Below are 15878 nucleotides of genomic sequence, written 5' to 3'. Positions count from 1 at the left end.
GGCACATTTCGGATTGATTTTCTCGGGTCTTGGGCCGGCTCCCCACCACCATCCCCCTGCTACAGGGGGTGCGGAGCTGCAAAAATTAGCACTCGTACTAGTGACTAGTAGCCTGACTGACTGCTTAGCCGCCCACTGCACACCCTGTTTATTTTTGCACTGCGCTTATGCACTGCACTCTCTACAATAGGGATCTGAGTGGATGCTCCTCAGTTAAGATAGTGTGGAATTAAAGATCCATGTATCCCTGGGATTTTGAAGTGTGTTTGCCCACCTAGCTAGGGTTGCTAGAAGCAGGCTGTTTCTACTATGTAGTAAGTCATGCGTAATGCACTATTTTAATAAGACAGTGGGATGTTTACGCAGTACCATCTATACTAACTAAAGGATAACCAATCTTCTTCAACCTAAACTGTATTTAATAATGATTGATTGTGTATTTATGATGTGATATCATGTGGCATTAGGTAAGAATGTTATATTTTCAATCAAGTCATTAGTTAGACACGATTCAGTCTTCCGTAACCTGATAAACGATCCCTTCGCCGCCCTTCCATAGCGAAACACTCAATCATAGCACCCAAAACACAATAAACCCACGCCAAAATTGCTTTCACACATTGACCCGCTCTAATCTAAAGCATGGCAAATCGATCGATCTCTCCTACAAGATTTTGGAACAACAGAACGTTAGTTTATCACAGAACAGCCGAAGAGATCTCTTAAAGCTTATGATTTCTGTCCGCGGCGGCTCGGGTACAGACCAACGAATCAGGCAGTTTTCATAGAGACATAATACAGACCCATCATTGTTTTGGAGAGATGTTGAAGCTGAAAAGGCAGAGGGACAGAGATTGAAAATAAATGATATTGCGCGCCGACTTCGGCTGCGGCATCAGTATCAACAATTTTCCAATCAATTCAATCGTCCACGTGAGACCGGTATGAAGCCACCCGAATCAACTATCAAAGCCTTTCAACATATTTCCGGAGAACCTCTTACCCCATCAGCCAAATGGCAACTAAGAGCCGGAAAGAGGCTCTCGTCGCTAGAGCCTGATGTGATGTTGAGAATTGAAAAGCCTCATTGGGCGAAGTAAGACAACAGCCGGCACAACATCTGCTTGGTATGTACGGAATATTTGAATTGACATTTGTCGCCTTTAGGTGGGAACGAGAGCTGTCTGAGAAGGACCTCAATATTGTATGGAGGTAGGTCCAGATTGGAAAGAGACGAGAGTTCAACAGCTGAAGTTAGGAATTGGTATAAGAAAGGAGATGATAGCGAATGTTAACGTATATAAGCCATAAATTTTATTTAAGAGGCTAGACTACGTACCGAGGTCGGCATACGCCGTTGAAAACTATCACCGAATAGATCACATTACAAAGCTCGCGCGGAAAATGCTAATGACTAGCGGAAGTGGGAAGAAAATCGAAATTTGAATTGTGAAGTACCCGACACAAGAGTAGATATATGTTCAGGAAGTTTTTACACAAATGTGCCGAGAGATATTGTAACCAGGCTGACCAGTCCTTTCCCTAGACTTGCGGAGTCCCCTGTTTTCGTGTCCATGAATATACACGATATCTCCCCTTTCCAACTCCACCCTTCCACCACCTTGCAATAAGAGTAATGGCACATCGCAAATTGATCGTGTTAAGACCTCCATGTGTTCGTTCGTTCGTTGTCCATAATTTCAATTTTCATCTCGGGCCAGTTTAAGAGATAAAGGGTTCCCAACACATAAAACACAAAGCAATACAGGAAAGAAAACCGTAAATAAATGCGCTTATGACGTAGGGTTGGGGTTCATCTTAAAGGACGAGGAAACAATATCACGTTAGTTCCAACTTCGTTGCGATTGCTTTCTCCGATCATTTTTGGGACCAAAGGCTGTAGAAGACGCACCTTTCGCTTTCCACCGGTCATCGTGACGTTAACAAATCGTCTGGTGTATTGCAGACGCTTCTTGGCGCGACCCTTCGGGGTCTTCTTCTTCTCTTGAGGCTCGACCTATATTACATCAAGTCCTCCAAGTCAGTCCAAAATCTGTTCTTGTTTCCGTATCTTCAACCATATATGTCTTTATACATCTCTCCAACTTTCCATTATATCTTGCAATAAAACCCTAAATCTCAGAATTCGTCACACGGACCACACAGTTCTCAGAATCGAGGTGAGAGAAACCGTTTTCCGAGAACCATGCACGGAGAGTGAAAAATGGGCAAAGAACTGACCTTAGGGGTCTGAGACTTGACTTTGCCCGCACGGGCGAGGGATCCGTGAACTTTACCCATGATGTGCGGTAAGCGATGGGGACGAGTTTTCGAAGGATGTCGTCGACAGAGGTGTGATTGACTGTGTGGGAGGCTGAGAATGACGATGGTTTGATGGATGTGTTAGCGTTTTGTTTTTCTGCCTAGCTGTATTAAGCGAGCGGTAGCGACTGCGGAAGAAGAGAACAATATCAGGATCTTTTGGGTCTCATTTTGAGACGCCTGGGAGATAGGGAAGATGAAGGAAAGTAGGTGCTTACAGCCGTTTGGGATTCGATCCTCTTGTCGTTGTCGCGGTTTGCCTTTCAACTCTTCCAGATCGTCGTCTCTGTGACTGAAATGGAGGACGTCAAATTAGCGACTGCCAAGACTGGCCGAGTTGAAGTGTGTAGGGCTGTGCCCTATTGCCTATTTTGGAAGCCGTCTGCTCATTGCGCCAAGACTAACCAGCAGGATCTCAAGAGTGATCATGGCACTGAATTGATACTACCTCGCTTGAAGGCTTACAAATTATAGAATTGTTGAGTCGCTATCTTGGTGAGTATTTAAGATGGATGGGACCTTGCTCTCAGGCAAGCAGACTGCTTCAGATGGAATTATCTTTGAAGCACGGAATGTGCTAATGCGAGGCCATTGTGGCATCATCCTGAAATAGCCATGAAACCTGAATGAAACGAATATAGAGTGAGTGGGAAATCTGCTAACCGAGCATTCTCTTTTTTAAGCTAGATCACAGTACATTGAAGGCGCAAAAAGAAATAAGAAAGAAAAATAGCAGGAATCCATTTGCATTAGAACATCGTGCTTGCAAAACGTCACATAGCAGAAAACTATCTTCGCCTAGAAGAGTTCTGATATGTAAGGAATATAAAATTCCCAGTTGTTAGATAATGGAAGACTCCAGCACACTGATATTCGTAATTGCACTGGTCCCTTCCATTCCACAAAAATCACCGGGCGCCACTACCCAATCCCAAAATTTAACGAGACTTAGCAGCAACCTTGGGTGGCGCACCCTTAGCACCCTGTTTGCTTTGGATTCTGCTCGCCTGACCTCTGGCAGCGTTGGCAGCGTTCTTAGCCTTCTCAGCTCTCTTCTTGCTTTCGGCAGCGGACTTCTTTTCCTTTCCTTCCTTGATGGCTTGTTGGCGAGCAGCGAGGCGGGCCTCAGGGCGCATGCTTCGTCGTTCTTTGATGACGTCTAGAGAGGCGCCGACAACAGCACGCTGGGACTTGACTGTGCGTCGGGTACGCTTCTTTGCAACTTCCTATATGAAGTGATGAAAAAAATAGATTTTCCTTTTGTTAGCCGATTATCCCAACTTCTCCAGTTTCCATTCTCAAAAGACTATCGTCTTTGCCCATCCGCGATATTTCCTTGCTTCTCCTCATCCTTCATGCCATGTTTCTCCAACTGCTCCACACATCCTTGATCTCCCAGAAGCAGCTCGCATCTCGAAAGATAAAAGGGGGAAATATGGAAATGCCACTGACTTCAGAGATGCCTTTCCTGTGTTGTCTTCTATAAAGGGTCGTCCATAAGATTCGGCGAGGGTTTTTGCGTTGGAGGAAGAGGGATTCGGTCTTGCCATTCTGGAAGCGGAAGACTTTGCCGTCGCCGCGGACGTAGAGTTTACCCTGCACACATCGTAGCCAAAATAATCAGCTTTCCATGTTTCTCGTAGTTACTCTTTCCAACCATTTAAACGGATAAGCTTAGCATATAGAAAGAAATCCTCCATAGTCCAAACAAGTCGTGCGTGTGGAGTACAAGGATTTTGATAACGGGACCGAACCGCTACAACAATTTCGAAAACAAAGCATCATTTTCCGACATACCTTTCCAGGGTAAATCTTCTCGCCGCTGAAAGTGTCGTCGTAGGTACGCATCTTGAATGGGTGGAGATGCGCAGCCGGTGAGTGGACGGGGTTAGATTGTTGAGTTCGTGGATTTAATTAATCTTTGCGACAGAGGCCTTTACACCCTTTGGTGGTTGGTGCGAGATGCTTTCGCTAAAGTGTCACACGTGACTTTGGCTGCCCTTCCACAAGCTCTAATCAAGCTCCAGAAGTGACTATCAGTCTCCAACTCTCCATGGCTTTTCAGCAATGGGAATTTACTTTATGTTTTCTATGATGAGGAATGAATTTGCAGTCGGGTCTATTCCGAACTACCCTATTTTTCGCGTTACATGAACCCGATCAAGTTATTAATCGATGAATGCTACATGGCGCTCCACCAGACACACTCCTCGAAATATTGATTCCAATTTTGGCATTCGCTTGGAAGTGTCATTATTTACCTATCGACTTGAAAATGTTGATACGCAGCAAGATGACCGAAACGAGAAGCTTAAAATGAATCATTTATTGAATCAGATCGAGAGATTTTACTTTGGAAATTTGCAAAGGAAACAGCGCATTCGTTTAACTAAAACTGAGGTGAACTTGGCATAATTCCGCTGGAGTGTGTAGGAAACAATAAATGAAATAAGGCACCAGATACATCAAGAGTTGACTGGCTAGCTTTTTGGAGAGCCGAGAATGGTGAGAATCTGTTGCGCCTCAATAAAAGAGTGCGGAATCTGTATTCTATAGCGGGCAGTCGAACATCGCAGGTTGAGCCTTCAACCCAGGCACAAAAACCAAAATACAAAGAAAAGGGACTATAAATTCATAGAATCAATCAAGAAAGGGTTAAAACCAAACGCCGTAATACATGATAAAGGAATCAGGTCGTCAGAAGCCGAACAAAAAGAAGAAAGATGAACAGGATGTCTCGCTCGGCATAAACAACCACCGTTAAACAACTCGCCCGCGATCAATCGATCAATAAAATAGTATCACGTCCTTACTCCGATGTTAGCCAACCCACTTAAGTTCCTGCTGATTATGGATTCCTGCCCGCCGCCTCCGGCGATGCATATAGTTGTGTCTCCGCTTTTGCTTGCGCAATGGCTGCAGCTGGGTTTTCTCTCCAGTGTTTCGCGACTTCTTCTGCGAGGGGATCATCGGCATTAGGGGCCCCGAGCAATGCCTGGATCGAGAGGAGAATGGTGCGGATTTGTAGAGCTGGAGACCAGTTTTCTGTTATTGAAGGGAACAAAGTTAGTTTTACTTCTATTTCGCGCTAGCAAGGGCTGTGTGCTCTGCTGTTACTGCCAATGAGGCGAGTGAGGTTTTTGCCATACTTTTCAAGACGTCAAGACAAATCCTTCCGATCCCGTCAATGTTGGGGTGATAAATCTTTGTCTGGAACAGAACCTGGGGAGGGGCCATGGGATAATCTTCTGGCAGGAATAGTTGTAGCTTGAAAATTCCTCCTGAAGAGCTAGTTAGCTTGAGCGCAAGGCTTTGATTGTAATATATAAACAAAGCACTCAAGGCATCTATGTATAAAATACCCCATACCTTCATAAGGCGAGTCGGCCGGCCCTTCAAGGGTAACATCAAAGTGACGCAGATTGTCTTCCCTGGGCTTTGCAGTGATACCGGGAACACTTTTTGACCGGAATAAAAAGAAGGAGAAGCGTGTCGTAATTAGCCATCCAGAGTTGCAAGAGCATATCAATTCAAGGGGCACTCAATAGGACAGTGAACAACTCACGGTTCGGTCATCAACCGCTGAGTCTCTTTGACTATTCTCTTGGGCAACTCCATCGTGCAAGCTACTGACCAGGCGCGTCTGAAGGGCTACGAACAAAATCAGAGTTCTTATCACCGGAAAGGATGAATAAGGTGAGCGGAATGGTCGGTTAATGCTACTGGCAAGTATGTTTCAAAACGAAGAGTAACGCGCTTGACAAAAAAAAGTTCGTCTTGGCGTGGCAGATGGAGGGGTAGGCGGGGAAGCAAATAGCAAAGAGAGCTCCCAGGAAAAAGGAGAGGCAACAAGCCAGATAATGTAGAGGACCAAAGGAGACAAACTTTCAAATCGATGGAAGACTAGAAGGGATTTCGTTTTAAACTCCTCGTCCTGTCCCGAATCAATGAAGGTTGGGAGTTTGATGCTGCAGAGCAACCATTAGCTAGTACCCGTGGGTCGGGCTGGAGGATGTTCCGTGCCGTTGTTGACATGCCCATAAATAACAGTCTCCTTTGGCTGTATATACATAATGCATGTCGCCGAAGCAAACTGAAACTGGCAACTACGAAAGTACTAGTAATCGTTCATTTTGATAGATTTTGCAACTCTAATTTGAGCTGCCAGAGCCATGAAACTACCCATTTTGGTGCCACCGTACGGGTGCTGTTGGAGTATACTACAGCCACCAACCCAACCACCCGATGTCCTGGATGGATTGAGCAATCCATAAAGTATTTTCCAGCCTAATTCTATCAAAATAGCTCATATTACTTACATATTTATAGGAAAAAATCCTTGAAGTTCTCAGAACATCTCATACAGCATATCTTGGGCATTATATCTGGGAGCTAAAAACACCACCTACACTTACTATTTGAAATTGACGTAAGTTACTGCAGTCCTCTCTGTAACCCTGCCTCCCTACTTTTTGAAATGAATTATATCATGCATCTAAGCTGGATACCTGAGTATCGAGGAGAAATGGAAAGCCGTAAAGCAGTAAAGGGGCTAGGAAGGGACTTGCACAGTACATTTTGTCAAGTTCTCCATTCCGAACATCCTGTTTCTAAAATCTAAATGAGTAAGAGATCATGAGTACATGGCCGGAAGGCAATGGAATTTGGTTATACATACCGTGAACCTCTAAGCTGTTCTTGTTCTCCAGCGACGAGAGGCTTCTGCTCCGCCGTCTATTGTTTATCATAGCTAGCTGGCCAATCGAAGTCCAGTTTGGGATCATTCTCGCCAATAAGCATCCATGGATGTTCCTAGGTTTCAAACTACCTCCTGCTTTGCGTACTAGTATTTCATGGATGCCCTCAATGAAATTCTCCATGTGAGCTTCTGTGTTAACCGTGTGGGGGAAGCATCTCAAGATTAGCTTGGATACTAGAATCTTAGGAAAGGGGCATTGGTGGGTAGTGCTAGTGTATTCATCAGGTTTTGAGGAACCTTTTCGGGTAAACAATATAGAGCTCGCAATATCACGTGGTAACTATCTATCCTGACTGCTTTCATTACATAACTTGATCCTCCCATGCATTCAGAGAATGACACTCTCAAGGACTTCGGAAATTCGATCTCAGTCCAGGTGCATTGGCTTGTATTTTCTCCGTTGACCTTGTATTTACCTATCTTCTGGGTGTCCTTTTTAATTTGAGATGTCATATTCCTCCCTCTGTGATGAGATAACGCAATACACGTCCCATAGTTGATAAAGCATTCATTCTACCCACTGGGGGAAAAAACATTCGACGCAAGAGATAAAACTGTTAATGCACACAGCGGCTCTTCCCCTTCCCTCATTCCGTCTATCAGACGTCCTACATGGGTCCCGATCCCGATATACTCACCATATGGGAAAGAAGTCGTCCACTACTTCCTGTCCCTGTGGCAGTAACTCGATAGGGTTATCTGGGGTGCCAGGCGCATCGAGGGATAAAGATATTCGACAATATGTCGAGCCCTATAGGGTTGAGGCCATTGGCCTCTGCCTACGAGAGCCCGACCTTTGGTGAAGATAGCTCATTTCATGTCGAGCAGCCGGTTGGCTCTATGTCAATATCTCCATGCGGCAGAGATGTTGTACTTGCCTCGTGGGTTTTAGTCCTATTTTCCTCTCTTTTGGATAGTTAGAAAATGATTCATTTCCATTATAGCTGATAGTCTGTGGAATAGAAAGGAAGGCCTCCATATAATTGACCTGGATAGTCCCTACTCTCCACCTCGATACCTTCCCCACCACACTCCCTGGGAAGTGGCAGATGTTCAGTGGTCCCCCTTTGCCGCGCGAGACAGTTGGGTTGTGAGCACATCCAATCAAAAGGCCCTAGTTTGGAACCTAGCAATGAAATCGACACAAAACTCCATTGAATACGTCTTGCATGAGCATTCTCGAGCCATTACAGATATAAACTTCTCCGCCCACCATCCTGACATCCTAGCCACGTGCGCCGTAGACAGTTTTATTCACTGCTGGGATCTACGGTCTCCAGCAAGGCCGGTAATATCATTTTCTGACTGGTTTGCCGGTGCAACTCAAGTCAAATGGAACAGACAGGATCCTCACGTCATTGCAAGTTCGCATGACAGGCTCCTTCGGATTTGGGATGACCGGATGGGTGCTCGTCCACTGCGTACTATTGTGGCACATAATACAAAAATTTACGGCCTTGATTGGAACCGGACCCGCCGAGAGGCGTTGGTGACTTGCTCGTTGGATAAAACCATCAAATTTTGGGATTATTCCGTTGCGGAGGATATTCCGGAAAAGATCATTCATACTCCGTTTCCCGTTTGGCGAGCTAGAAATACGCCATTCGGATGGGGCGTTCTTGCCATGCCGCAACGCGGGAATAGTGATTTACATCTCTATGGCCGGAAAAGAAGTAATGATGGCGGTGATCCGCCACGGGTTCATAGCTTTCCAGGCCACAGGGGCCAAGTCAAAGAATTCCTTTGGAGATCGAGAGGTACAGTTATGGATGGTTTAGATCATCGTGAATTCCAGCTTGTGTCCTGGGGCACAGATAGGGAGCTGCGATTGCATCGAGTAAACCCAGAGATTCTGGCGGGAGTTGGATACGAAATCGGAAAGTCTTTCAATCCCTCTCTAAATCTGACGCGAAAAGGCGCTGTCTACAAAACATTCCACGACGATCCACGACTAGAGGACAGCGCTGAGCAAAAGGGTATTCCTCTGGGAGCCCAAACTTCTGGGCACCATCGATCGCTATCAACTGTAGGTGTTGGACCCAGCAGCGTCTCCATGCCTTACTATCGTAGCTGGAACCGAGGAGGAACAATGGGATCTGCAGTTGGTGTGCAAGGGCGTTCCTCTCTTCGTGCTGACATGAATCCTATTTCCTGGATGCGGGGTGTTAAGATATCGGGATGGGAAGTGGAAACGCTGGGAGACGAGATTACTCATGTTGGTGAAAAGTTCACAAAGGTTTCTTTCGAATCTGTCAATATCGGACAACGCAAAACGACGGTTTCCATGCATGGGCCTTGGGGTCCCGACCACATTAACCTTTTTATAAAGGTTGACATTCAATTCCCACCTGACTATCCACGAGCTTCGGTCCCCGTATTTACGGTGCAGAAAACCAGCTCAGTCACTGCACAATTGGCCTCGACGATCACGGCAGGGCTACGAACTATATCTGAGACATACCTCGCTCAGAAGCGAGGATCCCTTGAGGCGGCTATCCGCTACCTCCTGGGAGAACACAATGTCGAGGAGAGTGTGGCGTTTGTGGGACGTCAATTCGGAGAGGCGTTGAAGTCCCCTGACCTGCTTGATGGCGATGAATCCAGCGATGAAGATGAAGAAAACGGGCAATTCCGTGCCTCTCAACTCGGACTAAGCGCTTCTGAGATGCTCCGGCCAGTTAATGCGAATGTCATGGTGCCAGTATATAAAACATGCGGGGCGTTATGGACCAACGATGGCCGGCTTGTGTGCTTTTTCCCTCCCAAAAAAGAGAAGACGTCAGCGTTTATGGGTTCCATGGGACTTAGTGATATGAGACTTGCACGAGGCGACAGGGTTTTTGAGGCCTTTGGCCGATTACAGACAAGCTCACTGGGCCCAAAACATTCGAGCGGTGTTGGGACTGGTAGGGGCACTATCACGGATGATGGAGTTTCTGACTATTCGGACGATTCGTCTGCCGACTCTTCGAGTTCATCAGGCTCATCAGATCTCCTCGGAAATCTCCCTCCTCAATTCCATGGGCCGAATACTTGGAGAAGTGGAAGTTTGGGATTCTATCGCTCAAGGTCCACGGAAAATTCTCAAAAATCTACAACAGGGGTTGGTACCGTGAAGTCATCATCAGACAACACACACAATATCATCCATATTTACGATCTATGTGGTCTTTTACCAGCCAAAAGAGAGCTCGCCAAGGAATATCAAGTATTTGGCAACCCTGCAGAAGTGTGCACCCATAACATGGCAGCTGCTACCGGCCTGGGGCTGTTTGATGTAGCCCATGCTTGGGGTCTCGTTAGGTTAATACTACAAAACGAGCTTTTTCCAGATCCTGTCTCTAGTGGTGATTCTGTTGAAGTTGCACGAAAGGTCGTCATGCGTGACATGCAACGCAAGAATAGCGTTGTGGATTTGAGCTTCGATAAATTCACACGGAGAAAGCCATCCAGCAGTTCTCGCCCAGACAAAGTAAACTGGGGAGAGCACCCTCTTGGCGGTCGTTGGCTCATTCCAACTCTGTAAGTTTCTCCTCAACGGTGGCCAGTCGACCTTGTATGCCAATGACTAATTTTGAGTAGATTCAACTACTTCGAGCGTTTGGGGGACATCCAGATGTTGGCGATGCTCTCTTGCATTTTATATGAACCAGAGTCTAGCATGGATCCGAGCCAGATGGGGATCCGTGGGGTCAGACGATCATCAGTTATTGTGCACAACCCCCCGCTAGTCCTGGATAGCAGTTCACCAACAGGAAACCTCCGCGGCAAATGTCAAGAAATACCACGACTCACATCGTTGCCCAAGGCTTCTACCCACGTCGTTTCGGCTTCTCAAAGTTCTGCTTGTTCTTCGACAGAACATTGGCATGTCGGCACGCCGCCAATATACTCAACTGGAAGCACGCCTCCTCAAGGAGCCCAACTGAGCAGACAACCCTCTGGCCGAAAGTCACAGTCACAGGTTATGTCATTGTCAGGATCACCGGATCATCATTCTAACCCTCGCTCCGTTTCCGGCCTGGGAACCACTCTGGCTTCTTCACTCTCGCGGTCTTTTACGTTTGGACCTTCAGGATCATCATCACCTCCAGGTAGTGGTAACAAGAAGCGCACAAGTCCCGCAAGCAGCTTAAATATGCATGGTCCTACTAGGTCGGCTGCTGGTGGCATTTTCGGAAAACCTGCATCAGCAATTCCAGACCATTTAACCGCATCGACTAATGCAACGTCACAACCCCATTCTGATTCTGAAAGCGAAAGGCCCACATCACCCAAGTCTAAACCACCAAAGGGCGTGAGAGTAGTTTTGAAAAATCAGCATATGTTCGATAGTGCTAATCATGCTTACGTACCCCTCCTTGATCAGCGTCACAAACAACTTTTCAAGGCTTATCGAGCCGCATATGCTGACTTGCTGTTTGTTTGGGATATGCCCATAGAACGCATGGAGGTGCTCAAAATCGACGGTATCACTAGTAGTCGCCCCGACATGTATCGCCTACCCCGCTCGAAATATCATGATAAGCGAATGTCGGACTCCGACGGACGTGATTCGAGACCGCTAGCCGCAATTCGTTCTCAAGAAAGGAAACCTTTCGAGAATAATGAAGGCTTGGATATACAACGAAATTGCGCCAAATGTGGATGTGGTCTTCACATTTCCGCCTTTGCAATGTCCGACTTAGCAAAACCCAGCCGCAGGAGTAAAGCACGAGGGGGTGATTCGCCTGCAATTCAATGTCCCCAATGCAGACTTTCACAACCAATCCCCGCCAAGCTATCATGTGTTGTTTGTGGCGAGGTCATCGATGGGATGTTTACTCCGTGTTTAAATTGTGGGCATGTTTCATGTGTCGAATGTCATCAGAACTGGTTCTCAACACAACCTCGCTTTGCCAGAGCAAAAAGGACGACTACTAATCCATTCTGCCCAAGTGGCTGCGGCTGCATTTGTTCCAACCATATCGTAATCAAGGTACCTATACCATCACCTCCGAATAGATCACCCTCAGAGAAAAAGTATGCTACGGTCAATGAATCCCCATCGCATCGAAGTCGGTCGCAGCCTGCTCGTCGAGATCGTCGCCGGAGCACGGGAGTTGCCGTTAGCAATCCCAGCTCTAGACGCGATGCAGATGCAGACCCCGATAACAAGTATAGTTTGCCCTTCATCTCGCAGGTCACGCGCGGTCTTAATATTGATCTCCATCCGAAAAAGTATTCCTCGAGAAAACCTGGCACTTATTTTTCTGATAGAAGTGAAGATTCAAAGAATGCCTTGGAGAGAGTGGATACTTTATAACTATTTTTTATTACTTCCTCAAATAACCTTTCAAGCCTCCCAGACGAGTGCTCTTTCCTCCCTCTCTCCACACTTCCGTCTTGCTTCAGTCCCTTTGCTGCGCGTGCTATAGCGTGGTGTTTGCTGGCGGGTGTTCTTCACATTCAATTCTTGTCTTATGAATAACTAACGGCTATTCCGTACATTGACCTCGCCCCACGTCCAGATATTGTGTATATATAATGATTTGTGATGGACATGTACATTTATATTATGATTTAAGCCTTAATTGCAGCGTTTTTCCCATCTATTCTGTTTTGCGAGTTTATGTCAGTGTACCACACAGAGTGGCTATAACATACCACAAAGATATTTCAGGTATTATTCTAAAAATTATACTAATATAATAATTTTAATTTGTATTATAGATAGAGTTTGTAAATGCACTGGTTGATTATTGTTGGGGGGATTGGATTGGGTGATTCGTACCCTCTATACCACCACGGCGCTGGTGGTGATTGAGCTCTTTTGCCCTAGTGGCCTAATAATTATTTCCTTATTGTGTTCTCGCTGTGGTAATATAGCACTAATACCACTAGGTTTTCCATAGCAAAAAGCCATCGTAACCATTTGTTGAATGGTTGCGCTCATAGTGGTATATTTACCCGTGGTTTGTGGTGGTATCTTCTACTATCTTCTGCTATTCACTCTTCATACTGTTCTCACCCCTCACAGAATTATTATACTCCCAGAGGAGTGAATGATAGAAGATAGTAAGAATAAGGAATAATAATAATGATATTAGTAGATAGTGGCGAAGTGGTTAGTAGCTAATCGTTAGAGAAGGAAAGAAAAGAGGGAAGATGTGCGAAGGAACATGCGTATAGATATTTACATACATAGAAACAGTGGTAGCGAGAACAGAGTAAGAAAGGGAAAGAATAAACGAAGATAAATAAATAGAGATATATAAATAGTAAACGAGTGCATTTACATGTATACTCTTTTTAATTTAAATAATATAATAAATATAATGCAAATATTACTTGAGTAGTGAAAGCTTCTAAGCTTATACTACTTTTTAAATAAAAAAATATCAATAGTATATACTATCTCGAAATGAATAGAAAGTGATATACATTTCAAAAAAAATAATAAATTAAAATTACTATATATTTTTTATTTTATTTTTTTATTTATATCGAAGTTATTATATAAGATTATTTGAAGTAATTAGTCTTTTGATTGAAATTTTATATACTTTATTTAATTCTTTTATTTGAAGATTTTAAAATATTATTTTAACTATACTAATAATTGATTTTAACTATATTTGATTAATATATTTTAATTTATAATAGTACTATTATCTTTTAATTTAGACTATTTAGCGAATAAGCTTAAAGTACTATATGAAAATCTAATCTTATCTTATATCTGATAGAAAACTTATTGACATTAAAGGTTTAATAACAATATCATATTATTTTACTATAGATATAGTTATTTAAATATAAATATATAAAATTAAAATCTGAATATGAGGTTATAAATAAGCTTTTTTAACTACTGTAAGTATTATATAAGTTAAAAAGTTTATAAAACGGTTGGTTTTGTATCAGCCGCGTTTAATATCTATATTTATAAGTATTATCACACCTTTTTAAAGGCTCGTTATTATAGAAAAATATTAGATACGATATTTTTTTAGCTATTTTAAATATTCAAGTTTAGCAATTTTTATTCTTACTATTAACGGTTTAAATTGGTTCGTCTCTTTTATTAATTATTATCAATATAACATTGATAATGATCGAGCTTCTTTGCCTCAGTGTGGCTGAGCACTCATTAAAGTACTTTTTATATCTTATTTTTTATTTTCTTTTACCTTATAATTATATAATATATTGAAAATAACTATAGTCTATAAGCTTTAATTTTTTAAATTTGTTTTTAAAAAACGAGTCTATAGAAATTTTAAAATTAAACTTTAATATTTTAATAATTCAATTAAAATATCATAATAACTTTATATTTAAACCCGGTCAAGAGGAGAATTTTATGAAATCATTAAATATAAAAGATTCTTCCTTCTACAGATTATGAATCTATAAAATTTGTAGAAGTATAATATATGTTATAATAAATAAAAACTAATTATTTTTATTTTTTATAAATTATCTTTATTAATATTTCAATATGTATTTTTATACATCAATTATTATCAACTTAATTATTTGTTTATATGTAGCAGCTCAAGGAACATTAGTAAGTGTATTTCAATTTCCTATTTAAATTTCAAAATTTCACAAGCTAATCATATTTTTTCAATAATTTACAGCAACCACAAATATTAGCTGATGAGAAATTTGTATCACTTGGAAATAACATTAAAACTGATATTGATGGATATTTACATTTAGATGATAAAGGAATTTTACGATCCTTTGATAACAATAATAAAGTGATTGATTATAAATTATTATCTGCTGAGGATTTTACACTTATAAACAGAAAATATTCACCAGAAACTGAAAAAGATCGAGCAGCATTCTGGGAAAACAATATTTCTTCAATTGAGGAAAATGAAATTTGGAATCCTTCTGAACATATGATGGCAGCTATTCTATCTGGAAGGTCTATGAGTGAATCCGAGTCGTCAAACTCGAAATCGGAGAAACCTAATTTGTTGGCACGTAAAATAATGTGTTCTATATATGATTGCCGTTTAAATAGTGAATGTCCACGAAAAGATCCACGGTGTCTTAATTGTGTTGGTCAAACAGGACCAACTTGGCGTGGGCATTGTGCATTGTAAATAGATTACAACTTACAAGGAGTTAAGTATTTGACTTAATTTTAAATGATTATATATTTTGACAATAATTAAAACTTTTTATTGCAATATTAAAAGATCTTTTTCAATATAATTTAAAATTCAAGTAAGATTTTCAAACTTTATATTATTTACAACTTCAATTTCATTTATATAAATTTAAAATAGCTGATTTAGCATCTATTGCTAGAGTATTAGTCATTAGTTCTACTTCTTAGAAATATTCTTATTTTTCTTTTCTAATAAAGTTGTAAATAGATATATACTATTTCTAGTTACTTTAAGATCTATGCATAATTTTCAGATATAAATTTACATCTCTATATTAATAATAATATCTGAAATTGATGAATAGATGTTTTTTTTATATAAATATCTAGTGATTGTGAAGAAGTTAAGGCATATATATATTATTATAATATATTAGCCTGTAATAGATAGCCTAGTGTCAACATTTTAATGTGATTAATCAAATTCTTTTCAGTTTTAATATCATATGATTTAATGTCTCAGAAAGTGGCGTGTCTCAGAAAGTGGTGTGTTTCAGAAAGTGATGTCTAGAAAGTGGTGTGTCTCAGAAAGTGTGTGAAATTCATTACATAAATTACATTATGTACTAACAGTACTATAATATCTTTACTATAATACTGAAATGACTTTTTGAGGCCGCTTACTTC

General features: G+C 42.1%; 6 protein-coding genes across 6 annotated transcripts; 3 read left to right on the top strand and 3 right to left on the bottom strand.

Moving 5' to 3' along the window:
- Positions 1-944: 944 nt before the first annotated feature.
- HCBG_05607 (uncharacterized protein) lies at positions 945-1446 on the top strand (the record flags this gene model as incomplete). Its single annotated transcript, XM_045432656.1, has 3 exons — positions 945-1096; positions 1168-1212; positions 1326-1446. 3 exons carry the CDS (start codon positions 945-947, stop codon positions 1444-1446), a joined length of 318 nt encoding a protein of 105 aa, XP_045286772.1.
- Positions 1424-2751, bottom strand: HCBG_05606 (uncharacterized protein; the record flags this gene model as incomplete). The annotated part of the gene is made up of 5 exons (XM_045432655.1): positions 1424-1817; positions 1913-2017; positions 2242-2374; positions 2541-2614; positions 2728-2751. 5 exons carry the CDS (start codon positions 2749-2751, stop codon positions 1794-1796), a joined length of 360 nt encoding a protein of 119 aa, XP_045286771.1.
- Positions 2752-2969: 218 nt separating this feature from the next.
- HCBG_05605 (60S ribosomal protein L24) lies at positions 2970-4250 on the bottom strand (the record flags this gene model as incomplete). Its single annotated transcript, XM_045432654.1, has 3 exons — positions 2970-3548; positions 3775-3918; positions 4120-4250. 3 exons carry the CDS (start codon positions 4168-4170, stop codon positions 3261-3263), a joined length of 483 nt encoding a protein of 160 aa, XP_045286770.1.
- A 409-nt stretch (positions 4251-4659) lies between these two features.
- Positions 4660-6242, bottom strand: HCBG_05604 (ubiquitin-conjugating enzyme; the record flags this gene model as incomplete). Its single annotated transcript, XM_045432653.1, has 4 exons — positions 4660-5367; positions 5472-5603; positions 5692-5780; positions 5888-6242. 4 exons carry the CDS (start codon positions 5938-5940, stop codon positions 5171-5173), a joined length of 471 nt encoding a protein of 156 aa, XP_045286769.1.
- Positions 6243-7822: 1580 nt separating this feature from the next.
- On the top strand, positions 7823-12819 carry HCBG_05603 (WD domain-containing protein; the record flags this gene model as incomplete). The annotated part of the gene is made up of 4 exons (XM_045432652.1): positions 7823-7962; positions 8045-10603; positions 10664-12342; positions 12794-12819. The coding sequence occupies 4 exons, from the start codon at positions 7823-7825 to the stop codon at positions 12817-12819; spliced, it is 4404 nt and encodes a 1467-aa protein (XP_045286768.1).
- Positions 12820-14564: 1745 nt separating this feature from the next.
- Positions 14565-15419, top strand: HCBG_05602 (uncharacterized protein; the record flags this gene model as incomplete). The annotated part of the gene is made up of 4 exons (XM_045432651.1): positions 14565-14633; positions 14707-15061; positions 15102-15179; positions 15370-15419. The coding sequence occupies 4 exons, from the start codon at positions 14565-14567 to the stop codon at positions 15417-15419; spliced, it is 552 nt and encodes a 183-aa protein (XP_045286767.1).
- Positions 15420-15878: the final 459 nt, after the last annotated feature.

The sequence above is a fragment of the Histoplasma capsulatum genome, assembly GCF_000150115.1.
Source record: "Histoplasma capsulatum G186AR genomic scaffold supercont2.7, whole genome shotgun sequence".
Taxonomy (NCBI): Eukaryota; Fungi; Ascomycota; class Eurotiomycetes; order Onygenales; family Ajellomycetaceae; genus Histoplasma; species Histoplasma capsulatum.
The sequence above is the reverse complement of the archived record's forward strand: the minus strand, read 5'-3'. Positions and strand labels throughout refer to the sequence as shown.